General features: G+C 42.2%; 1 protein-coding gene across 2 annotated transcripts in view; it reads right to left on the bottom strand.

Annotated features, from left to right (window-relative positions):
- Patj (PATJ crumbs cell polarity complex component) overlaps positions 1-27,974 on the bottom strand; it is a 307,127-nt gene that overhangs the window by 163,835 nt on the left and 115,318 nt on the right. For both annotated transcript variants that reach the window (XM_055628777.1, XM_055628778.1), the window contains exons 22-27: positions 20,969-21,143; positions 17,633-17,704; positions 15,608-15,785; positions 13,032-13,142; positions 9,198-9,275; positions 5,090-5,189 (exon numbers count right to left, since the gene is read on the bottom strand). In XM_055628777.1, the coding sequence (XP_055484752.1) occupies positions 5,090-5,189; positions 9,198-9,275; positions 13,032-13,142; positions 15,608-15,785; positions 17,633-17,704; positions 20,969-21,143 (714 nt within the window). The remainder of the gene's footprint in view (positions 1-5,089; positions 5,190-9,197; positions 9,276-13,031; positions 13,143-15,607; positions 15,786-17,632; positions 17,705-20,968; positions 21,144-27,974) is intronic.

Raw genomic sequence — 27,974 nt, 5'->3', positions numbered from 1 at the left:
TTATTTGGCTTGTACTTCCAGGTCACAGTACATCATTGAGCGAAGCCAGGAAAGGAACTTGAAGCAGAAACAATGTAGAAATGCAGCTTGCTGACTCACTTGCAAGACTCATGTTTAGCTAGCCTTATTAGACAGTTGAGAGTCACCAACAGAGTTGTCCCTTCTACATCAATTGATAATTAAGACAATCCCCTCACGGACATGTTCACAGGCCAATCTGATCTGGGCAGTCCCTTCTGAGGCTCCCTTCTCAGTGACTCTAGGTTGTTTCAAGTTGACAGTGAACGCTAACACAACAATTGCACAATGTCAGTGCATGTCATAGGAGAATCCTGCAACCTGTTGATAGCTAAGCGTCAATGTAGTATTGTGGGGCCAGGAAAGCTGTGCAACGGGAGCCAGTCCAGAGCAAGAGTGATGCCAAGACATGTTCAAACCCCCAAATTCCAATCCTAACACCTGCATGAGTAGGACTGCTTCCTCCCTGCTCTGAGTCTGCTCATGCTCCCTGCTCATGGAAGCTTTATGGCCCCCATCTCTGCCATCCTTGAGGTGGTCACAAAGCCTGGTGGCCAGGTTTCTGGTCAAATGTCCTCTGTATATATAAGGGCAAGTCCAGCAAGCACCTGGAATTCCTATCCATGCAAATGAAGCATTCCCAGCACCTAGCCCCAGATGATGACATAAACTCACCCCGAAAACTGCTACCCACTCCCCAAGGTTTATATAGCCCTTGTCATTCCCCTCCAAGGCTGTTTCTCCCGCACTCACTTTGCCGAGATCCTGGCTAACCCACTGGCCCTGGCCAGGCTTCACTCCCTGCAGTCCAGCTGGGTGCACAATGGTGCCTGGATACCCCAAGAAGGAAAGCAGACTGGGGTAGTACAGTGCATGCCTGAACTGCTCTTCAATTCTTATTTCACAAATTTTAATCAAAATTCAAGCAACTTTAATTAGTTTACAATTATAAAGGTTTTTTTATAAATTGCTTTTTTACAATTGGTGTCTAGAATGCCATGAAATGTGTTCAAGAAGGCAAGATAAGGCACCTAAATCCAATGCCTCATATACTATGCAAAGGGTGTTAGGTGGCCTATTTAATTCTCCCAACAGTACTTACTAAGGTTATGTTAGCAAGCATCCTCTTTCTCTTTGTCCATATCAATCACTTGGTGATAAATTCAATCACTTGGTGTTAAATTTGGTGACTGCTTGTGTCTCTAACACCATCACTACCTCAGTAGCATGTCATAGCTAACCTCTGAGGCAGAATAACAGAAGCCTTCCAGAAACACCATCTTACAGTCTCATGGAAGTGTTTTCTGGAAACTGCCTTGCTGGGTCAGCAGGCAGAGCGACCCTCATATCATTTTTTAACATAAAATTTGAATTAGGTGTACATGGGGGGCATATGCACAAGTGCAGGTGCTCACGGAGACCAGAGGCATCAAATCCCCCAGAAGCTGCATCTACTGGTGGTTGAGAGCTGCCCAGCACAGGTGCTGGAGACCGAACTCAGGCCCATTGCTGGAGCAGTATGCACACTTAACTGTCAAGCCATCTCTTTAGTCCTCACATTACTCTTAAGTAAATTTACCAGCTCTTGTGACCCTACTATTCCCATCAACAGTTTGCAGAAAGTGGTCCTTGGGTCAGAAGTAGTAGAATCATCAGAGAATTATTTAGAGATACTAATTTTTAGGTCCTCCTGTATCTAAAGACCCTGTGGGTAGGACTGTCAATCAACACTTTGTCAATCTTCATAACTGCTTTTTGATGAACTCTAAAAGTTGAAAGCTGTAAGTCTAGACTAGTATTTCCCATAACGTAGGCCATTAAATAAACTCATTTGCAGCCAGCACCTAAAAACCAAAGAAGGGACAGAAAAGGAGCAAAATTGATCACATTGTAAAGTAGCATTTGGGCAGCGTTTGTCTCAAATATATATGCATATTTCTACACATACACCTGTACTGGTTGTTACACTTTAGACCTTACAAGTCCCCCCAAATCCCATTTGTTAAGGCTGGAGAGATTGAAAGCACTTGCTGCTTTTGAAGAGGACCCATGTTCAAGTCCCATCACACACAAGCTGGTTCATCACATAACTCCATTTCTAAAGGACCTAACACCCTTTTCTGAGTTCTGTGGGCACCAGGCATGCATATGGTGCAGTATATACATATATTCATGCACATAAAATTAGATAAATAAATATAAAAAACAAGAGTCTCATTGTTACAGGCATGGCAGCCAGTCCATGGCCTTGTTGGAAGGTTCTTTACACTCTAGGTAGGATTTAAAGTCAGGTGCTGAGGGTAGGCTCATAGAGGAATAGAGGGACCCACATCTCTCTATCTCTCTCTTATTCCATTCTCAAGTCTCTCATCTCGCTGTCCTCCCCTCTCCCATACTCTATGATTTTAACAACTCTTAAGTCAAATGATCCTAATTGAAGTGTTACACATATATAGGCTCAGATAACAGGGTGAAGTGACCTGATCTGAAACCTTTGAAGCTGAGTGAAAAGAAACCTTTTCTTCTTAAAAATTGATTTCCTTGGGCATTTTATCACAAAAATAGACACCTGACTAACACAGTTAAGGTTCCGTTGCAGGGCATGGTCTCAGTGTTTTCCAACTCTCTGAAGAATGCATGAGCCAGATCTTTGCATGCTTAGTCACAAGGATGCTAATAATGTGGTGTCATAGAATGAGCTGACTACATTTTGTATTTTATTCTATATTTAAATTTTATGACCACTGTATTTCACTGAATGCTAGCCACTATTAAACTAGCTTATTATTTGTCATCATTCTCCTTCATTGGAATATTAGCATATGAAAGGAACATTCCTGGTCATGTTCCCAGTATACTTCAATTGTATAAACCCACCAATCGGATACATTCAACAAATCTTACCTACATTGAGTCCAGAGCTAACAACTAATAAAGCTATTTAGTGGGCTCTGCTGCCATGTATATCTCATGTTTATGATCTTTCTTATAAATCAGCACTGCCTTGTGGGCTAACAGGTGAATTTGAGCCATATGCTTCTAACCACAGACCTTGAGAAAGTGATGAAATATATTTCATAAAATGCCAAAAAAAAAAAAAAAAAAAAAAGAGTTCTGGGACAGTAAAACTGAGATAAACAGTAACCCAAATGCCCTTTAGTTTAGGCCAGATGAGCAAAAATATTAAATTGATCAAAGTTATAGAACAAAGAACACCTATTCTAAAGGAAGCGCAGGAGGTCAGAGCCTTTGGCTGCAGGTGTGCTGTAGGAGCTATTTGGTATTTCTGGAGGTTAACAGTGAAATCAATAATGTGCAAGATGAGAAGGGCGTAAACACTGAGAATGAAAAACCTCAGACAGAAGAAATGGTGAGAAGAGTCTTAGAGAAATGGATATGCTGGAGAAAACATGAAATAAAAATTTCTGTAATTAAGGGAAATTACAAGTCTTTCAATACTTAGTGTCAACCAGTGTCTTTCTTGTCCTCACCGACGTATGCACACATGACTTGGGGAGGATGCTGCTGTTTCACAAATCTTATGGCATAAAGACGTTGAAGTCCACACTGAACCTTTGTCTGGACTGTAGCAGGCTCTGCACCATGCCTGGGTGGAAACCCCATTCCTACTCTTTGTTTGCTGTATGACTTCAGACACACTTCAATTTCCCTGAGTCCCACTTTCTTTGCTCAGGGTACTGTAGGACATCCAGTCCCTTACTGATAAGCAAAGTGATCCAAACAGAACCAGCATTGTAAACAGCTGCCTTAACATCTTTATGAGAACAAGAGGGAGCTCACACTCATCGACACCCAGTACGAGCAGCTCCCCAGAAGACGGGGCTGAGCTGGTGGCTCCCCAGAGAAGCGGGCTGGTCTGTGGTTCCCCAGAAGAGGGGGCTGAGCTGGTGCCACAGTACTGTGTCTCTCTACCTCTGCTGCTGACGCCACCAAGGAAGAAGGAGCTGCTTATTCATTCCCCAGCTGATAACATTTCTAGGCAGCAGACTGCACTCGATAAAGCTTTAACTAGTGAAAATGAAGCAAGTCAGAGGGCTCTGCAGAGCCCTGGAGTACACATCAAACTTTCAGGAAGTCACCCTTACTATCCCTTACATTTCTCTATTTCATTTCTGTTTTCCTGTTTATAAAAATAACAAAGTGAGCTTAATGATCATGAATATCAACAGGAAGAGCAAAACCTTTTGGAGGATGTACCATGTGGCTTGTTGAAACCTGTTACTTCATCCAACCCTCACGATTATCACATGAAGTTCTGAGCACTCTTAAAGAGGCCACGCTTAAGGTCGTATTCTAAAAGGTTCTAGAGCCTGCTTTCAACTCAATTTTTCTATCAAAATACTTTTCAATATGTTAGTAAGAAAAAAATTGAAAGGGAGATGTAACATATATACACATTTCAAAGGACACAAAATTCGTCCTTGAAAATGTCCATAACTTTTTGTAGATTTACAAACTGCACAGCACTGTCACTGTTTACTTTTCAAACCACTTCCGTACCCCATAAATGAAATTGCATAAATAGCAACCAGGCTTGAATGTACATACTGTACATGCAAAAAACAATGTGACACCTTTAAAAAAACAGCCTCTAGTAAACCTCTGCCCAAATGTATAGTTGATTCCACTATTGCAAAATAAAATCATGAAACAAATTCCCAGTATCTTCATATGACACGAGAGTCCCTGTGCTGTCACACAAGCAATATCAGCATTCTTTCACAGTAAGTATCCAGAACTGGCGTCTATGCCCAGCTCATGCTGTTAGGGTTAAAACCCTGGTTTACAGGACTTAGCCTTTCTGTTTCACAACCAGTTAGTAAAATTAGTGTCGTACAACATAACTTTCTTAAATATCCTTTGTTAATTTCAAATAGGAAAGCTTAGGAAAGAAAAGCCACAGAAGTTTCAAAGATTAAAAACTTTATTTTTATCATGCACTCGTGCACATTTTTGAAGACCTACAGCCCTATGATTCTGATTCACAACAGTCACAGCAGCATAATTTAATAAATTCTGCATCTACCCTAGATAATACAAAGGAACTCACTGTCGGCCAGGGCACATTCTTCCTCGCTTTCCTCACTGTCTGCAGACGGAGCTCTGTAAGGCGGGGGCAGCTTCATGGGAGGCGGAGCTGTTCCATGCCTCTGAAGGGACAAAAGTCAAGAAAAGAGTTAATTATACAAGAACAGAGTTTATACAATTCTCTTCAGGGACAAATAATGATAATAATAATCTGAAAATAGTCCGGTTGCAGGGGACTTCAGCAATAACCTCAGGACTGTAAAATAAATATAACTTATTTCCTCCAGTTCCTGTTGTATTATGAAAGTAATTTTATACAAATACAGCAATGAAGCAAACAGGAGTTCAAAAGCATAGCTTTGAAGAACACTGTCCTTACTAGAAGAATATACCCCTCCTCCCTGTGAGAAAGGAAGCCCTACACATTCCCTCTATACCATCAAACTCAGTCCTCTGCGTTAGTGACAAATAATTCATGGATTTTCAAAATAACATAAAGGTAATAATAACCCCACATATCAACTTTACAATCATTCAGTTTTTTTCACTGTAAGAATTACAGGTTATTCTTTAAAAGTAAATAAAATAGTGGATTTTTATAAATGGCAAAATGTCCATAGTTTTTAGATAGTCATACACATTTAATGTTAAAAGGAAATGGTTATAATGTATAATTATTTCTGCATAAGGGTGCTCTGAATTTATATAGAAAATAACACAGTACGAACCACAATATGTGACTCCTGTAGACAGTTAAAATGAAACAAAATTCCAGTGTTAAATTACCTTCACAGAAGGGCACATTCTTGAGTGTGAGAAAAAAGTAAAACATGCCAAACCTTACAGAGATGTCAGCAGCTGCAGGTAGGAGCTAAGGTGCTCAAGCCCTCCACAAACACCCAAATGACTAGACTAGGATTTGCCTACCTATAGGACTTCAATGAAGAGCATTCAATTATGCTTTATCCAACAAAACCACTAATGCAAGGTCCACCTCTGCTGAGCGGACACTGGTCCATTACAGAAGACCCTCAGAGTGAATTCCTCCTGAAGAGAAAGCATTCTCTGGGATTCATAAAAGAAAGCACACACCCACAGTTCTTGAGTATAATGTCTAATGAAATCAGTGATTGTAGATGTGTGGGAAACACAAAATATTAAAATGCAAGAGTGTTGAAGAGAAGTTAAATGTGAAACATTTATTAAGAAAGAAGCAACAAAATGACAGCTGTATCCTTTAAGTTGAGAAAAGGCTGGCCTAGAACCCACCATCTTTCTGCAGAGCTTCCAGGATTAAGGTGTGCACCATGTCCATCCCCCGGGGGACCTTCCTGCTTGGCATTAAAGAACGGTGTGCACATGGCCACGCCCTCCAGTAATGGAGAGGGCTGGAGCTCCCAGTGCTGATGCAGGCCAGGAGACGAAAACACCACTATCACAGAGAACGAGTCACGCTGAGTGACAGCTTCAGCCTTAGTCCCCGGTACATGGTGACCTCCCTGCATATCTGCTGGGTGTCTAATATCTGCTTTTATTCATGCTGTTGCCTGAAAGATGAACTTTTGGAAAAAGAAAACTGACAGTGATGCAAGCAATTCTTGTTTGTTTTTTTGGAGCTATGGTCCAATGTGACATGTAGCCCAAGCTGGACTCTAATTCTATATGTGGCCAAGGCTGACCCTGAACTCTACCTCTCAAGTTCTGGGATTTGAAGCATGTGCCACCCTAACGTGATTCTCTCTCCACAGCAGGGCATGGGGAAATACAGCACCAAAGCTACAGATATCTTGTACTGTAAGACTGAACTAATTTCATATCTAAATTTGAACATTAACTACTCGATTCTCTTCTATTCCCTGAACTAGGCTCACCATATCTTGTCACTCTCAATACTAGTTAAATAAATTCTCGATGCCTGTACATTTTGCATAGCTTTTTGAATACTGTTTTTATTATTTTTTCTAAATTATACACTGCCAGTTTTGGAAGTCCCAGTGAGATGTGTAGGCCCACCTACCTTCCAGAACTAATTAAACAGGGATGCCTCACAGATATGCAATCTGTGAGCTGTTTAAACTCATTTACATGATGCCATTCGAAGGGACTGACCCTACCACTTTTTCCTGTTTCACTGTGGCTTATTTCCAATTCTGTGCTTGTGCTTTGGTACTAGGTTAGGTCTGACTCTGGTGCTCACCTGGGCTGCAACTCAGCAGCAACACTAATGAATGGGGTCTGGTTTTGTGCCCACCGTTGGGTGGTGTACGTGATGACAAGCCCCTCCAAGCTGAGTTTATGGGATCTATCTGCCACTACCTGAGAAGTAATAGAGAACATGCTTATTAGTTTCCTGTTTGATTTCATGCTAGGACATGCTTTGGTTCTAAAGGAACAGTTCTCTGACAAAGAGAGCAGCGGTTTTGTACATCTGCATCTGCACAGAATGCAAGGTTACACAGCTCAGATAGCAGCTAAAAGCTGTATGCGTTTGAGGAAAGTTCTTACTGCTCATTTTTAATGACATATCTTCCCATCGTTTGTGTTTTAGTAAACAGTAACAGTCCTGAAAGCAAAAACAAAAATAAAAAACCCAAAAAACAACAATTCTCATGAGTTTAGAAACTAGTGTTATTTAAACTTAATATTTAGTTTCCAGAAAACAGTGAAACTAAACATATTATTTTGATTAGGATGGTTTTGTGGTAATTTTTAGAAATTCTTTCTTCCAAAAAAACCACTATCTGTAAAATTTTAAAAGAATCTAATCATCTGCATGTGTATGTGGAGGGGGGGAGTGGGGAGAGGGGTATGTGCACTGGAGTTCAGGAGCCTGTGGAGGCCCGAAGGTTCGATCCTTTAGACACTTTAGTTACAGGCAGGTGTGAGCTGTCAGACACAGGCACTGGGAACTGAACTCATATCCTCTGTATCCCTGAGAATCCAGATGCAGAGAGAGGTGTGCTGGACCTGATTCAGCACTTGCACAATGAAGATGGGAGACTCAGGTCCACTCTGCACTAGATAAGTAAGTTTAAAGACAACCAGGACTACACAAGACCCCCTCAGTAAAACAAGAACACACAAACAAAACACAAAACAAAATACAAATCAAGATTCAAATAATCAAAGTGACTTGATAATTCTTTCAACAAATGCCAAAACAATATTATATAAAAAGTAGTCTGATTATAACTGAAATAAATTGGAAAGTAATAAAGTCTCACGGTCAAAATGGAACATTTCTAGGAGCAAATTAAAGGTTATACTTTTCTGAATTATGAACATTAATAAACAGAAGTAACTTCATAGAGAGAAAAACATGTTAGCCAATTAAAAGGCTGCAACTTCAGAACAGTTTTTCTCACCCCAAATCAACCCCAAACATCACAACACTAACTTGTGGAAACTGATAAGTTGACTCTAAATTTACATAGAAATAAGTGAATATATGTGTAAATATTTAGAGAACAAAATAGGAAAAAAGAAAAACTTCACTCCACCAGAACACAAGACTGATTTCCAGGCATCAATAACTGAGGAGCAGAGCGTGCTGGAATAGACAGGCTGGTAAGAGCAAGCTCAGAAGCCAGCCTCCCTCCACAACCCTAGACAGGACAGCCTTGCATTGTAAATCCTATTTTACCTAAGAAGTTCTATTTTAAAACAATGAGCCAATTTCTTTAATGGGGTAGAAAAATGAAGACACACCCTACCTGCTACCATACCCTAAGATAATTTTTAAGTCAATATATTCTATTGGGATAGATGCAGGAAAACAAAATGGATGATTAATTCTGACTGATAATGAAAAAAAATATTTTTTTTCCCCAGTAGAGGTATATTTTGATTTTCTTGGAGAAAAGCAACGTGTAAATGGAAACTGCTAGTTGTAAGAAGCATGCTTTGGGAATGGCTAGGCAGCCAGCAGAACAGAAAAAGTGACAGATGTCCTTGGTTGACTGTGCATCACAGGTCATCTAGCCTATGCTTCATGTGGTTCCCACTTTATCCTGTCAAGAAGCAGGCTGAGACCCAGCAGAAATGCACGGTACACCTCAGCATGCTCACCCATCATTGCTCAGCTATGGAAACAGAAACCAAAGCCTCCCCCAGAAGCTGGCCTGGCTTACCTTCACTTTCCTTTCTGGAGTGTCTTGATCCTCGTTCTTTGAAGGAGTTTTGTCTTTGTTATGCACACTTGGGATGACCTACCACCACCAAACAAAAGGGGGAAGAAGAAAGATGAGCACCCTCAAATGTCTTTTTCTAAACATGGTGTGATGATGCACTCATAATCCTAGTCCTCGTGAGGATGAGGCAGGAAGATCCCAAGCCTGGACTACACAGTGAGCTCAAGGCCAGCTTGTGTGACATGGTATCTCAAAGGAAAACAAAAGGCGGTGAATGCCTTTAATCCAGCACTTCAAAGGTGGAGACAGGAGGATCTCTATGAGTTTGAAGGCAGCCTGGTGTACATAGCAAGGTCCAGGCCAACCAGGGTTACATACTGAGACCATGTCTAGGGAGAGGGTGAGGAACAAAAGTAGGAAGGAAGGGAAGGAGGGAGAGGAAAAAAAAAATCTCCCCCTTTATCCCCACCTTCCTGATTTTTTTAGTGTGGTGTGGGTGACTTTTCTCACTATGCCGCTCGGGTAGGTCTAGAACTTTCTATGGAGTCTAGGCTAGCCTCAAACTCATCATCTTCCCAGTCCAGCATAATGGGCGAGGGCTGTGGAGGTGGGTGGCACACAATGCAATTGGATACATTCCTTTCTATCTGTTTATTAGCCTGTGCCATTGCTCATGCAGGCTTGGCTCTGGAGAAGCTACAGCCCTTGTTTCTGTTTTTAGACAGTAAAGACTTAACAAATTTGGTGACTTTATTTCAAGTTAAATATATGAGAGATTCAATTCAAGGCAATCAGTATAAGGAGGTAAAGTCTGAAGGAAATATGTATTATAAAACCATGTATGTCACAGGAAACAAAGAAATTAAAGATTTGTGTATAAGGTGAAGACAAAGACCACTACAAAGTTAGACCACTGTCATTCAAATACCTCATTCTGCAAACGAAATTTCAGTGGAGACCTCAGTTAGATGCTAAAAGATAGGAACCCTCATTTATTTGATCTCTGAACTCCCAGCTGAAATCTGTTATTTAGCAGACTTCATAGACTTGATAATTATCTCACTATCACTGTTTGAAGGATAAATTACAAATTTATTTCTTCTACCCAATGAGAGAAGAAATTGAGTGATTTTTTTTTTTTTTTTTTGTAAAATCTGTGGTGAACAGACAAGGTCTGATACATAGTTGCATTTAGTAAGTATTTATTTCTAAATGAAAGAAGGTCAAGTTTATAACCTCCTTCCTTTCTTCTTTCTCCCCTCCCTCCTTCCCTTTCCTTCCTTCCTTCCTTCCTTTCATATCAGTGTTTTGCCTGCATGTATGTCTGCTCGCTACATGCATGCCTAGTCCCAGAAGGTCAGAAGAAGGCATCAGACCCCTGGAACATCTGATTTCCCTGGAACCAGTTATAGGCAGCTTGTGATCCACAGTATGGGTATTGGAAATGGAACCCAGGTCCTCTGCATGATAAGCTAGTGCTCTTAACCACTGAGCCACCTCTCCAGCATCCTGAAGTTCAAGTTTATAAAAAACAATTTTAATTCTTACTGATGCTGATGGGACAGCTTTCATATTTTGCTTGGCTTATGGCTTTGGAGACAGGACCTCACCCATTACTCATAGCTACTTAGAACACAGGGTAGCCCAGGCTGGCCTGCAGCGTGTCGGTCACCATGTTCAGCCAACGGTACACCCAGGAGCTGGGTTGTTCTGGCTCTCCCTCTGCAGCAGCTGCCTCTGGCATATGACTGCTACTTCCTAAATCATAACCCTTTGTAATGTTACTTATGAAACATCTTAGGAAAGCACAGTATTTTCGGTCATGTTTTTTCTAGTCCTAAAGAGTGAATCCCGAGCCTCACCATGTTAGGCACTTTACTGAGAAGCTGTATTCCTAACTACCAGTAATTGTTTCAAGACGCTTCAAATGGCTAACAAATAATTACACATAAAACCTGATGGCTGACATAAAGGTAGGAACATTTTTTTTCCAGAAATTTAAAGGAAATGCCTATCTAGATAACATTAAAAACAAAACAAAAATTCTCCACTTTGATCTAAATGAAATGGTAAAATTTTACTCACTTTTACTATATTAAATATACTAATTCAGTATTAGTAAGGTCTCAGAAATGTTTTACTTCAGTGAAAACGACTGTACTTAGTTCTTCAAAAGATTTATTTTTAGTGTGTGTGTGTGTGTGTGTGTGTGTGTGTATGTACCCTCTAAGGCTAGAAGAGGGTGTCAGATCCCCCGGAGAAGGTGTCACAAGCAGTTGTGAGCTGTCAAACATGGGTACCAGGAACCAAACTTGGGTCCTCTGCAAGAGCGCCAAGTGCTCTGAGCCTGAGTGAGCCATCTCTCCGCCCAGCAATAGTTCTGGACTGTGTAGCCACAGCTTCCCTATGAGCACTGGCTTTGTACCTTTCTCTTCCTCAACATACCCTAACAACCATGAGGGTGCTATCTGCATCTGCTACCCTCTATCCTGAGGACATGTGGCAATAATTAACCCAAACCCCTTTATTAGCAAAGGCATGAAACTTGATTTGTCACTGACTTGGGAATTACTCTGTGCTGAACCAGGTTAAAAAAGGAAAAAGTAAACCTGATGTCTAACACCACTGGTTAGCACATACCCACAGCTGGAGGTCAGGGGCTACAGTCTGGCAGCCTACTCTCTCCCTGGACCAAGTGACATGAGCATGGGAGGCTACTAAGGCGATGCTCCTGTTTTTACAGCTGAGTTTATGTCATCCATGAAAAAGCCTTGTATCTCGGCTCACTAGCAAAAGCTACTAGAGGCACGACATTTTTAGTGGAATCTATAACCATCAAAATATTTTCAGCAGGGCACTTAAGGTTGGCAGCATAATGTATATCCTGGTTCACTCATTTTCACTCACAGTTGTTTCTGTAGATGTGCCATTTGGCAGAAAACTATTTGCTATTGAATGCAGTTCTAGAAATGAAAGCATAGCCACAACTACTTCTCCATCTTATATACAGTTTACAAATTGGACTCCAATGCGCCTAACTGACTCTCAAATCATATGAGAATGAGAGGATTTTATGCTCTTCACTCTCTCAGTCTTCCTGGGGTGAGCAACAAACCAAGAATGGAAGGCACAGTGGTGGAGCGTGGCAACTCAGCAGAGCTACCCACCGCGGCCACGGCTGCAGCTCAGTATACAGAAAGTGCTCTCCTGCATGCAAAGCATCCCATCAAAGCGGGGAAGCTGGGGCAGCCAGCTATTCACTTGTTTTCCTCACAGGTACTATCTTCTGTATTCCCTGAAGGTCTAGACTACAGTACTGAGACACAAGTAATACGGTTAATTATGCAGTTCTTCTACTGTTCAGAAGTACATATTGCTTCCATTTCTAGGATTTAAGGCTACGGAGAATTCTACAACCTATCACACAACAGCACAGCACTGATGGCGTTTCTGTGCTTACATGAGTCAAACATGCACAACACCCACTGGCCTCTCTACCACCTGACCCTCCCTCACATCACAGTAACTGACTGAGAAAAGTGAACTAGTGTGTCACTGTGTTAGCAGAAATGGTAAGCAGGCATGGAGGGAGCAGAAACAGGGCTGTGATTCTCAGGCTGTTTAAACCAACGTATGGGGTCATGACTCAATTTTCATCAGCAGATCAAAACTGGGCCTAAAAAAATAGAAATTGACAGGAAAGGCTAAACCTTTATGGAACTAATACGTTTTCAACTAGTAAAGCCAAGCAACAGTGAGACTGTGGGAATACTGGGAGACTAGGGGAGCAGAGGTGAACAGAATAATCATGTTGAAGTAGGAAGCAGTACTGACCCTTGGGGTGGATGACAGGCTCTGCACCACGAACACCACAGGGTTTCCTGCGCTCTTAATGGCCTCCACGGCTTCTGCATGGGAGGCATTCTGCAGGTCTATGCCAGACACCTAAAACACAGAAGAAGGCGTCTGGTTAGAAAAGCACCAGATGGTGGACAAGCTAGCTCAAGTTTATGTGTATCATCCTGGGTGTGAGAAAAGCCATAAATGAATGTGTTAGACCACAGCTAGGGAGTAAAAATGACTGTATATGAAATGTTCTACTGTTTCCCGAACAGTGAGGCTAAAGAAAATAGCATTTCCACCAGGGGGCAAAGAGGACAGTTACATTTTAACAACAAGCCCCCTTCATATGAGGACTCTAAGCTGAAGGCTGGGAAGGTTCCATTCCAGTCGAGGTCTCTATGCAATAGCACACAGCTATATGTAACAGAAGCAAGCCTCTGAGTGGGAGTGAGGGACCTTTCCAGACTTTTACTCTCTTTCCATTAAACTGAGTTAAACTATCAGTACAACCCAGAAACTGACTATTTCTCAATCTATGCTAACAAACGAAGTGTCCAATCACACACAGGTTCTCTTATTAAGTGCTTGTAACTTTCAGGTCCTTTATTATAGAAACTCAGAGAGCCTAACTTACTAGCAGGTCCACGGTTCTCCAAAAGCACAGACCCAGGGTTTCAAGTGAAACCGAACAATGCCTTGGGTTAGGGTGGGCTGCAGTCAGCAGGAGGTTGAGTACACTGCCCAAGGGATGAAGAACAGGACTGGAGGATGCACGCAGGGATTTCCCTCACGGATTCCATAGTGCGAGATGGGAGTAGTTGACGGGATGCTAGAGACAAATGGAGCTTGGACACACTTCAATGCAAATCCCGGTTTTCTAGCTTTAGAGTTGGAATGCAGGAACTAAAGTGTCCACATAGATGAAGACACACTTCTTAAGGAAGTTCTTATGTATCTAAACCTTTCATTTTATTGCTTAAAGGTATCTGTTTACAATACAGACACAACTCACCACCGGCTTTCAGTAAAAACAAACCAAATAAAAGCTTTATCACAGGAATCACAGGAAAAAGAGGAAACAAATGATTCATTACACTTGCATAGTAAAATGTAGTCTTCAAGTCCCAGTGTGAGCTTGAAAAAACAAGCAGGTAAGGGTGGAAAATTATTTTATTTATTTAAAAATTTGACTGATTTATGTTTATACATATGTCACATATCTGCCAGTACTTGCAGAGATCATAAGAGGGCATCAGATCCCTGGCAGATAGAGCCATGAGCAGTGTGGGCAGCCTAATGAAGATGCTGGGAACATATCAGGTCCTGTGAATGGAAGGAAGGGCTCTGAACTGCGGAGACACCTTTCTGGGCCCCAGATTACTAGTTTACAGAAGGTAAGGCAGCAGACCACTTGAAAGCATGCTCTGAAGCTCTCCTGGAGAGCAAGGATTTGCACATGGAAACACACCCAGCTAAGCCAAGGTAGAACTGCAGACTAAAACCACAGGAGGCATCACCATATGCCAACTAGAAAGCCAAACACACAACACTGTCACTAGATTGAGAAGGTGGAAAAGTGGATCATTTACTCGTGGCTTGTTGGGATATAAAATGGCTCAGTCAATCCTGGAAACAGTTTGATAGCTCTATTCAAATTTAAAAAGAGACTTAGCATAAACCCAGGCAAATAACATTTGCACATACTCCAGAGAAAGGAAGACTTGTTTGCTCTTAGTATGTTTGCACCGAGTATGGTGACACACACCTGCAGTCCCGGCGGGAGGTGAAGGGGAGAAGAATGGAAGTTTAAGGCAAGCCTCGGTTACAAACAGGTTCAAGGCCAACCTGGGCTACATGAAATTAGAGATACCTACTCTGGTATCATCCAACAAGCCCAAGGTACATACCCACTCATACCTTAGAGCACTTTCAGCATTTCACGTGCAGTTAAAATCTAACTCCCAGGGCTGGAGAAGTGTCCTAACAGTCAAGAGCATTTAGTGCTCCTGCACATGCCCTGGGCTCGGTTCCCAGCACCAACACGGCAGCTCACAGACACCTGCAGCTCAAGTTTCTAGTCTAAAGCCTTTTCTGGCTGCTGCAGTCTCCTGTGTGCACAGGATACACGTAAATTCATGCAGCACTAACACATATGTATAAAAACAATGAACAAAGAATAAATCTTAAAAATAAATAAGATGTCTCCCATAAAACTGAACACACTTGAACCACGGATCCAACCCCTTCTAAGGTCAACTTCTTTCTGTAGAAAAGACACAAGCACAAAACCCAGAACTTGCTAAAGGTTCTGGGGAAGCAGGCGTCCACCTGTTCTACACACAATGCTATGCTAAGTCTTTTAATCAGATGTGGCTTTTGCCTTATCGTTTTACTTGCTCCCCGCTCACAAGCTGGAGAAGCTCATATAGCATGCATATGGCTGCCCAACTACAGCGCCACAAATGGATGTTACCAAGTCAATCCAATTATTCTAAACATGAGTTTTGCCTAAGTGATGCTTTTATGGATTCAAATGTTTCAGTAAGCATTGTTTCACCTTCACTTACCTCAAGTATTTTATCTCCAGTTTTTAGTGCATTGGTTTTTCCTGCCGGACTGTCTTCTAACACCTGTTTGATGAATATTCCCTTGAGCTCTTCTCCATTCTTTAGCCGTTTTATAACTGTTTGTCCACCAACAATGCTGATGCCAAGAGACACATTGGGTTCTCTAAAAATCTCAACACTATGAAAGAGACAAAGACGACACAACTCATGAATAAGGTAATTTAATTTGCTGTATTGTCACTGGAAGTGTTCCATCTATGATACAGCCTGTGGCTTGTGTTTTATGAAAATTTCCTAATATACTTTAGAGCTGTTATACAAATGATGCTAGCTCCAAAATTATAAGATACTATCAGAATTTGTGACATGTAAAAGTTTAGATTTTGAAAAGATAGCTCTCTCAAATAAGAAACAACTCTTGAGAGTAAGAGGTGAGTTAGCTAAGCCTTACATGCCTCTCTATCGCAGTATGATCAGTCATTTCGTTTATGTGTACAGTGTTAGCAGAGAGACTGAGAGAACGACAAAGAGGTGAAGACTCAAGGAAGCACATATCCATTCTACCAAAGCCTCAGCTTTCCAGAGTAAATAAACTCGCTGCTGCGCGGCTCACAATCCACGGCCTCTTCCAGTGAAGGTTTAAGTGTGAGGTTCTTCACAGGTCATCTTTATCTGCTTTTAGGGCTGCAAGGGTTTCTCTGCTTTCTACTTCCATATCATTGTCTTTGTTTGTGTACTTACTGATTCACTGTTATTTGAGATAGTCTCACTATAAAGCTAGGCTGACCTTGAATTGGAATTGTTGTTTAAGGTTCTCAAGTGTCAGGATTACAAGCATGTGCCACCATGTCACCCATATACCCATATACATGCCTAAACAACTATTCGGATTTTATTTGACGACACTTAAAAAAAAAAAAAAAAAGAAAGAATATGAAATGAAATTTACCCCTACATAAATTTTGCTTTAACTACAGAACCACGACTGGGAGTCAGCTCAATTTAAAAATTACTCAGAAAATATATCCTCAGAGTCTTTAAGACAAAATTCAGAATTGCAAGATGATGATAGGTTGGGGGGTGGAATTAACACAGCATAAAAACAGAGAGATACTGAAGGACTTCAATAATCATAAAACTCAGGGGGCCTGACAAGTACTTCCACGTGCAGCCACAGGCAAGCAAAGATGAGCTGTGAGCCCAAACCAGACACAAACACAAACTCGCTGCCCAAGAGAGGGGAGAGAGAAGCTGGCAGGCGAGAGAAGCCTCTACTGTTTCTGGACCGGTAGCTGTAGAGCATCCCAGGCAGCAGCACCTCCCTAGTAACTGGCATGTGATAAAGCGTGATGTCCATCAGCAGCTACTTTCAGAGGGGCATCTGTAAGTTGCTTTCTCTGAGACAGCATCAGAGAGTGTGTGAATATTGTCTAATAGTCTTTAGACAGGACAAAGGGGAATTGAAATTCAGCACACAGGATATTACTATTTTTTTTTAGTTATTTTTATTAATTACAGAGATATTACTATTTTAAGTCTCAGTTACAATGACTAAGTGTCCTAGATAGGGAATCTATTGCTGCAACAAACACCAGGACCAAAAAGCAAGTTGGGGAGGAAAAGGTTATTTGGCTTAAACCTCCATATCCCATTTTATCATCAAAGGAATCGGCACAGGAACTCAAGCAGGGCAGGGACCTTGAGGCAGGAAATGATGCAGAGGCCATGGAGGGGTGCTGCTTACTGGCTTGCTCTCCATGGACGGCTCAGCCTGCTTTCTTATAGATCCCAAGACTACCAGCTCAGGGGTGGCACCACCCACAGTGGGCTGAACCCTCCCCCATCAGTCACATATTAAGAAAATTCCGTACAGCTGGATCTTACAGTGGCGATTTATCAACTGAGGTTCCCTCCTTTCATAGGACTCTAGCTTGCAGCAAGCGGACACAAGACTAGCGAGCACTCTAAGTTGAAGAAAAGAGCAAGGGTGTGCTTGCGCTGAGGACAGCAATGGCAGACACTCACATTCGTGGTGGGCCCCAGTGGCTGAAGTTTGGTGTCTCCTCTCCTTCACCCTCCTCTCTCTCGGGTAACTCACTGTAAGGGGAAACACAAAATGTTCTTATTCTTAAAAGTTCAAAATTGTATGATCTAAAGGTAAGTAATTATTTTTTAACCTTTTAAGGTATTCACATCAGCAAATAGGTAAAGCAAACAGTCATTCCTTTAATAGTCGATGCAACAACCCCCACACAGGACATCACAGAATGAGTGAAAACTGGTAAAACATGAGACTCTTTTCCTAAAAGATTGTCTTTAATTTGTACAACCTCACAGTTGCACTGGCATCAATATATAACATTTTTCTGTTCTGTAAAGAGTCTCATGTGGTAAAACCAGGCTGGCATCGAAGATACACCAATCTTCATGCCTTGACCTTTCTAGTACGAGGATTATAAGTGTGAGTGACTATGCCTGGCCGAAGGATGCTTCTTAAACCTTGTGCTGACTGGCCAGCTCACTCAACAGTCCAGACACCCACTGTTTTATCTTTAACTCTCAAGTCAGATCAACTTGCTTAACTGGATAACAAGAAATGCCAAATCATAGAGTAACTGGTTAGAGCCCTGGTTGCTTTGGTCATGGTCTTTATCACAGCAACTGAAAGCAAGCCAGAACAAGCAGTTTTTAAAAAAAAAAAAACTCTTAGTTTTCACTTTTAAATTAGAAAAAAAAATCCCTCAGTATTTGTGAAAGTTTTCTTTGCTTTGATTTTAAATTTTTTAAGCTAAGGGATATAATTTCTACAATAACAGTGTAAATGGTTTTCATGGCCCATTTACACTGCCATTATAGGAATTACATCCCTCACCAGGACCAAAAACAATTTGGGGAGGAAAGGGTGTCTTTCATTCTACAGCTTGCAGTCACATCATCTAGGGGAGCCAAGGCAGGGACTGAGGCAGAGATCACAGAAAGCGATGTGTAGTAGCATGCTGCACGGCTCAGGATCAGCTACTTTTCTGATCCAGCCAAAGCCCACAGTGGGCTGGACCTTGCTTCAAAAATTATCAATCAAAAAACTGCCCCACAGCATAAGTCAAATACTTCTATAGTACATATTGAGAAGTAAATTTGAACAAATACAATTCAAATACTGAGATTTTAAATTATTTTCTGTTTGTTTTCACTAATATCTTCTGGTTACAATACACAGTAATGGGTTTCATAGTTACTCTGTCAGGTGTCACCACACCTTGCTCTTATTTACCTGCCTGCCGGGCTCCCCAGCACCCTCTTAGTGGTCCTACACACACACCAACAGCTCCTCCAGCTGGTTTCACCTAGTTACACTCTGTTACTCTGTTCTGTGCCTTTCCCCTCACTTTGGACCTCCACCTCCCTTCACAGTATTCCTACTGATCCCCACCCCCCCCCTCTCTCTCTCTCTCTCTCACACACACACACACACACACACACACTCAATGTAGACAAAAGCATAAATCTAAACCTAAGCTCCACTTGACAGAGAACATGCAGTACTTATCTTTCTGAGTCTAGCTTATTTCACTTAGCACAACAATCTCCAGTGCATCCATTTTCCTGCAAATGTCATAATTTTATTCTTCACAGCTGAACAGAATCCACTGTGTATTTGTATCACACTTTTTCTTACCAGTTCCTCTTGTGCTGGGCACTTAGGCTAGTTCTATCACTTAGCTGCTGTGCAGCAATGAAAACAGATGTGCAACCATCTCTGTGGCACGCTTACTCAGAACATACAACATATACACAAGCACTACTTCTGATTATGGTTCTTGTGAACCTCCATATTGATTTCCACAGTGCTGGACTAGATGAAATTCTCATCATACATACAGGGTTTCTCTTTTCCTACATCTTCATCAGCATTTTGGTTTTCTTCATAACAGATATGCTGACTGGGGTAAAGAATATACTTTCAATATACTTTTACTTCAGAATTTCCTCATGGCAAAGAATATTGAACATATTTTCAAGTGCCTATTGAACGGCCTCTTCTCTTCCATTGAGAAATATATATTTAATCCATTAACCCATTTATTGATCAGATGATTTTTGGGGAATATAGTTTTGGAGTTCTTTATAGACTGTAGATTCCCAGGACAAATTCACAGGACAAACAGTTGACAAAACTTTGGTCCCCTCCGGCAGCTGCCTCTTCTCTTTGTTGAATGCCTCTTTTTCTGAGCAGATTCTTAATCTCACAGTGTTGGCTCTGAGTTCTCAGCACTTTACCTTTGCCATCAGAACCCTTTTCAAAAAGCCCTTGCCTGCATACACACTGCAGAGTTCTGTCAATGTTTACATCGAGTAGTTTTAGACTTTCTGGTTTTGCATCATGGTTTTTGATACATTAATAGATTTTGGTGCACGGTGAAATAGGGATTTGAGTTTCGTTCTGTTAGTTATAGATACCTGGTTCCCCAGTACCATTTGTTGAAGAGGTCGTCTAGGTGAATGGATGTGTACATGCAACAGTACATGTATGAGGTCTGAGGATAAGCTGTGGGAGTCGAGTCTCTCCTTCCGCCATGTGGGTCCCAGGTATTGAATTCAAGTGCTTGGTGGCAGGTACCTATTACCTGCTGGGCCACTTTGTCAGCATGTTTCTCATTTAAAATTTTTTAATTATATATTTGATATTCAAGATATTGTGCTATCTAGTGATATCTTCATATCTAGTGATATCTTCATGCATATTCCCTTGATGGTTCCCTACGCTTTCCTTTCTTACCCTTCCAGTTAGAACCACTTGTTCCTCTACACAATTATACTTCTACTTTCAAGTGATATATACATACATGATTTTACAGACCAATATAAAGCCCAGAAACCATGTACAAGAGAAAAATATAGATTAATTGTCTTCCTGGTTGTTCCTTGATTCAGTTAATAACCTGAGTTGCATCCAATTTCCTGCCAATGACATAAATTCTCTATTCTTTATGACTGATAAAAATTCCATTGCATATTTTGACCATATTTTTCTTACCCATGTCTCTGATATATGGCACTGGGGCTGGTTGCACAACTCAGCTACCAGAAGCTAATATATCCTTGTGTATTTTCTAAATGTTTCAATAAAATTGCACATTTTTTAGAAACAAAAGTCAAGCCATAGTGGGCAGAGAATACAGGGGAGAATTGGCAGGAAGGTGGGAGGGGGATGAATTAGAATAAAGGACAAAGTCACACAAATCCTGCTCCTCTATGTGACAAGTTAATAATAATAAATAGCAAATACACCACTCCGTATAACTCAACAGCAACTCTGTAAAGGAAGAAGGAAAATGAAAAGGCAGAGGAAGGACAGCATACCATGCAGCATTCGCATATCTTGAAGACACCATTCCCATGTGTGATGAAGGCTTGGAGACAACCCGGGCACTGGGGAGTCGGTACAAAGGCAGATCTTCTTGCTCTCGTCTTTGGGCACCAACTGGAAGATCGACCAGCATGCCAGGACCTTGTATATCACTTGGAATCATCAAACCTGAAGGATCCAGATGAGGGGAAGACAAGACACAGTCAGTAACTCGGCACATCGATAAAGGGCGCCCACTACAGGTATGACCCTTGAGCTAGGAGATGAGTGACATTAAAATACATAGGTGAAAGGCTTAATGTCAGGTGGCAGAAAGTGCCACCAAAAAGCAAAGCACAGAAGGGCTTGGGGCTGCATAGAGGGAGGTTGCATTTCTAGTGTGTCCTCATATGAAAATAAACAAATGCACAGGCTCTTTATCAAAAGAACTCTCTTATGTTTTCTAATCTTACTGCAAGGTTTTCCTTTCTCACCCCAAGCTATTCTGGTCATGAGTACTCTGGCATTTATTCATTTAAACAAAATGACAACACTGAGTAACAACTAAGTAAGAAATCTTAAAATCTGAAAGGTTTAGTTTAGAAACATCAGAATTCTTTTATATCTATCTGTCGACACGTTCTATTTTCACAGATAATCGTAAGAAAGAAAAGACATCGCTAATTATAGTTTACGAAAGGAAAATTCAGGTTAAAGACTTTGCTAATTTTTACTTTGTGCGTGCCTGTGCAAGGGGGTGCAGATGTGGCATGGTGCATGTGTGGGGAAGAAGACAGCCTGCAGGACTTGGTCTTCTTCAGTCACTGGGCTTCGCAACAAATGCCTTCATCTGCTAAGCCATCTTGCTGACTCAATTTTGTATACCCGGGCACTAAAGAACACAAATTGGCATCATTTATTTAAAAGACTACCTTTGTTAGGCCAAATTCTTAGTCTTATTTAATTCAGTTATGAGGTCACACACAAGTTCACACAGATGTGTGCACGGGTGCACACATGTGAGGACAGAACAAGACACAGGCTATCTTCCTCTATCACTTTCTGCCCTACCGCCTTGGGAAAGGGTCTCTAACGGAACCGGAAGCTCACGGCTCAGTTAGGCTGGCCTGTTAGAGCGCGCTTAGGATCAGCCTATCTCGCTTCCCATTGCCGGGATTACAAGCACATATGCCCAGCTTTTTACACAGATGTTGGAGGGGTTAACCCGGGTTCTTAGGCTGGCAAAGCAGGCTTTCTCACCCAGAGAGGCACCGCCCCAGTCTGTGACTTTAATTCTCGATTCTCTATGTAGCCCGGGTTCCCTCAGACTCACAAAGAGCTGCCTGCCTCTGCCTCCAAAGTACTGGGATTAAAGGTATGTGCCACCATGTCTGCCAAAGATTTTTTTTTTTTTATGATGTGTTTGTGGGTGAATATTTGTGTGCCCAGAGGCCAGAAGAGGGCATCAGAATCCCTGCAACTAGGGTGATAGGTGGTTTATAAGCAACTTGTTTGTGGTGGGTCCACGTAAGAACAGTAAGCACTCTTGATCACTTAGCCAGAACTCCAACCTTAAATGTTATTTTAAACTTTTGGAATGTGTTTCACGCTGTAGTGTACACACGGCAGTCAGAGGACAACTTTCAGGAGTCTTTGTGTTCCTGCCACTACTCGAGCTACTGGGCAATCCTCCTGCCTAGGCTTCCCACCTCAGCATAGGAATGCTGGGAACACAGAGTCATGCCAATGCATCAGGCTTTTTAGTTGAGTTCTGGCAATTAAACTCGGGTTTTCAGGATGACATGGCAAGTGCTTTCACCCAATGAGCCAGCTTGCCGCTGTGTGTGTGGGTATGTGTGTGTGTTCTTCTTTTATTATATCTACATTCTTTATTTGGCATAAGTGTTTGTTATGCATGCACGTATGTGTGTTCATGTGTGTGGACGCACTGTGTTCATGTGTGGAGGCCTGCGGTAATGCAGTGTCTTTCTTGGTACTCTCTAACTTACAGAGGCGGGGTCTCTCTGCACTAGAGCTTACTGTTACACTTAGTCTGGCTACACAGCTTCTGAGGACTCAGTTTGTGTCTCCCAAGTGCTGAGATTAGAAGTGGCTGTCACACCTACCTGGCTTTTACATGGGTTCTGAGGAGCAGAACCCTGACCATCACACTTGTACAGTAAGTACTTTACCCACTGAGCCACCTTCCCATCCACAGCATCTTATCCTTAATTTTGGTTTCTATTTAGAAGGGCTCATGTAATAACCCTGAAGCATGGTGGTAAGGGGAAAACAACAGCTTTGGACTCCAGTTGGAGACAGATTCTGTATGGGGCTGGGATGCAGCTCAGTTGGTAGAATGGCTGCCTAGATGCATGATCCCTCACACCACACAAACCACCTGTGGGGTGCATACCAATAATCTAACCGCTCAGGAAGGAGAGGCAGGAGCATTAGAAGTTCACGGTAATCCTCGGCTACAGAGTTTGAGGGCAGCTGGGCTTTTTCCTAGAAAGCAGAGTAATTACAGACAGAAAACCAGCATGGCTGAAGAGCTGACTATGAACTGTGCAGAGCTGAGCAGAAACTGGGAAAGTAGCAGGTCAAGCGTTGGGGAGCTTTGCTGCCCAGGGAGGAGCCTGACTTGCTGAGTGAGGAGCTCTCCTGGAAGCCAGTGGGGCCAGCCTCCTGGGACCTATGAACCATAAACTGAAACATGTCCCCAACCTTCTTCTTTGAAGTCTATATCCTTGGGGAAAATGTGAAGGGTTACAAACGTAGGCCGGACGCTGACACATATGGAAGGAGGTAGAACAGTACTTCACAGGGTTGCACAACAATAAGCGATACAGCATTTATCCAAGCGATATAAAATACGATACACAGTTTCATCAAGATTGTTATTTGAGGGGGCTTAGCTCAGGGGAAGGTGCTTGCCGCCAAATCTGGCAACCTGAGTTCAATCCCTGGAACCCGCATGATGTGGCCTCTGCCTCTTCGTGAACAAGCACACACAAAAATAAATGTGATAAGGAATTTGTTACAGTTATTTGATTTGTATAGTTGTTTTTAAAAAAGATTTCTTTCAGAAGTTAAGAGGCTGTAAGTTTTTAAAAAGACTTAATGTATTTTATTTATCACTGTACAAATATGAGGAATTATATAGGTGGTTAAGAGCTTCAAACATAGGTGGTATGGCTTTTAAATATTTCCTCAACAAATACATGTACAGCATGCACTACTTGCCAGAAACTGATGACAACTAAGTGACAACTAAGTGCAAAAACCAACGAAGTTCCTGCTGCCTGGAGCTGATACTCTAGGAGTGAGAGATGGAATAAGCACCTGGACTGACGCTTGGAAGCCATAAGCTCTAGGGAAGAAAATTCAAGCAACTTTTGGGACAGAAAGACACGGTGATTTCAGACACGTGACTGGGACCTGGGAGAGTGGTGCGGACTCTACTCAGAGCTGCCTGTGTGCTGGGCGCTGGAGACGGCATGAGGAGGTGATTTGATTTCGAGGATGGAACTTAAGGAGGATTTGATTTGCTGCCAAAAATAAAAGCACTTGTGCTCAGCAACATGAAGTAGAAGGATGGGGCCAGAAGTGGATGAGCCTCGAAACCAAAACACAAGTGAAAAAGCTCTCTCCGCAGCTGAAGCTTCCCAGTAGTGGCACTTGGCCTGTCCTGACTGTCCTGCCCCCTACTCTCACTGTGCTAGAGCTCTTCAAAGAGAGGGGCAGGAGATAGACTTGAACCTTCTGCCATCCTCAAGTAGGCTGTTAGGGCGAGGGTCCAATAGTTTCCCCTCTTCTCCACGCTTGTGCCCGCCACACCCTCGTCCTCAGGCATGCTGGGTAAGAGCTCCTCCACTATGCCCGTGCCTCAGCCTCCTGATTTTCTTTTCTTTAATGAAGACCTTTATTCCGGACCCTCAGGATTGCCTTGGATATCTTCTCCGTAATCCAACATAGGAACCTCCCTCCTACAGTTTCCTGGAGTGTATAGACAGCCTAAAAGACTCGTGCAAGACATGCTACCTGTGTCCTCTTTTTGTTTGCTCAATAAAAGGATAACTAAGGTAGACTGAGGAGACTGTGGCCCTTGTTAGAGCCCTGTACTCGCACTAACATCCCTTTGTTCGTCACTAAAGTATATTTTATCCAGGAATCCAATATAAACTCTCAGCCAGTCTGTCCTCATATTTGTAAGAACATGGGGAATTTTACACCAAATGCTTTCCTTGAATCTGTGTCTTTGTCATGTTTCAGACTTGACTCTCCAGAAAACCAGAACTGACAGTCACAATCTGCTCCACCTTTTCCTGCAAACGTCACCTTGAACGGCCACATACCTAGTATAAAAATAATATCTCCTATATGACCACTCCTTTTGCTTTGGATCTTGTCCAGAAACTATAGAAACAGGCCTAGTCAAGTGGCAATGCTGCAGAGACAGGGTGAATAGAATTATCCTGCTCAGCAGCCTTTCCCATCACCAGATACCTTCACTGCCAACTGCTGGGACCTCACTCCAGGGTGATAGTGAGAGGGGCCTGACAGCTCCAGTTGTAGCCTGTGTACCTCAACTCAATGGGTAGGAAAGCAGAGGCGGAGCAGGACCCAGGCAGCGGCTGTAAGTACAACAAAGACTCCACTTGCCACGCAACTTCTCACACAGTTCACTGCTCTGCTGTGCGAGTTAATACAGGTTAGTTACAACTTCTCGTGCCTGTTACCCAGGCCCTCTGCCCACTGCCTCGTCTCTGGCCCTTTGCCAGTGCACAAATGCCTACTTCTCACCTCTCACAGTGATTGACACATACTTTATGGAACTGTTCACCATGTGCCCACGACACCCACCAGCCCATAAAACAAATCACGTCCTGGAGGCCAACATGGTTGTTAGGGCACAGAGGTTATAAAAACAGGGAACTTTAATAAAGGGCCCTGTATAAATGGAAGTTAAAGCTTTCAGAAGAGGAATGGGGACATTTTTTCCAAACCATTATACTTGGTGAGGTGCAAGCACAGAGTGGCATGGAGAAAAAGCAAGAAGAACTTGAGCAGAAAGAAATGAGTGTTTTACATAACTCGGCAACAGGAACAAAAACAAGCAGCATGTTGCCTTCTCACCTGACAAACACTTCTGTATACACTGTGGTAACAGAGCCAGTGACAAGGCTCACCCTGCAGAGGGCTAGTTTACAGCAACAGACTAGACTGAAAATGGGTACACACACAAAAGAAATCCATCCAGAGTGGGCAGTAAGATGGAAATGGAGCTGTTTCTTACCGGGAATCTTGAAACACTCATTTACAAGTTTGCGTTCATCATCAATGATGTGTGAGTACTTTAAGGAGCTTTGTTTTTGCTGTTGTTTCTGTTTCTGTTTGTAATGAAACCACTGTGTGCTCCACCACCACTGAGACACATATGAAGCCCAAGTCAGGATTTTGGGTTAGCCACAGGCTACCAATAAATGATTTTTACAATTAACTGTTCTATAAACAGAAGATGGTCGGTTGCTGATGGAGCGGACAGTGAGCTGCAGATTTGAAAGGGACTCTAAGACTCTCAGATCTAAACTTTGACTTTCCAGGTGAGAAAAGAAAGGCTTGGAGAAGCTAAGAGCAGATTATCAACTTAGTGCAGACAGCAAAGCTCTCAAGAGGAAAATACAAATCAGAATGGAATCAACTCAGTACACATGCTGCTGAGATGTCTATCAGCCGACATGATGAGCTTCTTAGCCCAGTGTGATGAGCACCAATGTAGTCTCGCCTGTCACAGCAGTCCCTGACATGTGTGCTTAGAGATGCTATCTGAGCAGACAAGTCCAAGACATATAACTGTAGCAGCAGTCCCCAGTGATATTCTTAAGAATAACTACCTATGGCCTTGTGAAGTTGAATGGTGTTCCCCCAACTCCTCTCTGAGAATCTGTTGACAATTAATGGCTTCTGGGAGAGGAAATGTTATTTTCTTTAGCAATGTAGACACCAACAAGTTGTTCATGCTCCCATAAGTAATGCCCTACCTGTGCTATCAAAAGCCCTAATGAGTGTTACTGGGTCACTGGGGGAAAAAAACGACATGAAAGTAGAAAGAGGACTAGTTAGAAAGAGGATCAACAGAGTGAGAGGACAAGAGAATAATGGAGGTGAACATAACCAAAATATATATCTGTTTGAAAATATCCTAAGAAAGCCCATTCTGTTTAATTAATATATGGCAACAAAATCCAAGAATAATACTAAATGGGAGAGAGCCTCTGAAATGAAGACCTAACACCTAGGGGGAAACTTTGTTTTCATGCACAGTCATGATGAAGTATCATTGGAAGATTTGATTTAACAGTAATAAAATGGAGCAAAGGAAAAGAAAGGGAAAGGGAAGAGGGAGGGAAAGGAAAGGAAGGGAAGGAAAGGGAAAGGAAAAGGAAAAGGAAAAGGAAAAGGAAAAGGAAAAGGAAAGGAAAACAGTTCTACGCCATGCCAATACACCTATAATATAGCAGCAGTGACCAGACCAGTGTGGTCTGTTCATTCTTGCCATAAACCACGAATGAATAAGTACTCACTAATCAGAGAACCACAGGAATGCAGTGAACTTTAACAAGTAGATTGACTGTTGGCTGGGGATGATAAAAGCTCTATTTCCTCCCAGCTATGAGCCTGACAAGCTGCACAGGCTCATCTAATCATATGGTTCCATTATGACTGCCCGCTCTGGCCATTCACAGGGCTATCCAGCATCAACACTGCACAACTCTCTGTCTGCCATCAGGGCTCCATTCTGTGGATTCCTCTGAACACCAAACTTCCTAAAGCGGTCTCCCCTATGTGTATAATATGTGAAATGTCATCTCGGAGGGCTTTCCACCAAGCAAAGTCCAATAGTGAAAGACAGCACAAATCCTGCACAACAGCTGACTCCAGTGTGGAGACAGAATGGTCTCACCTAGGGATCTCAATGTTATAACAATAGCCAGTATTTCACTGTTGTATGAATAA

Source organism: Psammomys obesus, unplaced genomic scaffold (genome assembly GCF_907164565.1).
Source record: "Psammomys obesus unplaced genomic scaffold, mPsaObe1.curated_primary_1811, whole genome shotgun sequence".
Taxonomy (NCBI): Eukaryota; Metazoa; Chordata; class Mammalia; order Rodentia; family Muridae; genus Psammomys; species Psammomys obesus.
Note: the sequence above shows the minus strand (reverse complement) of the source record. Positions and strands in the feature narration are given on the sequence as shown.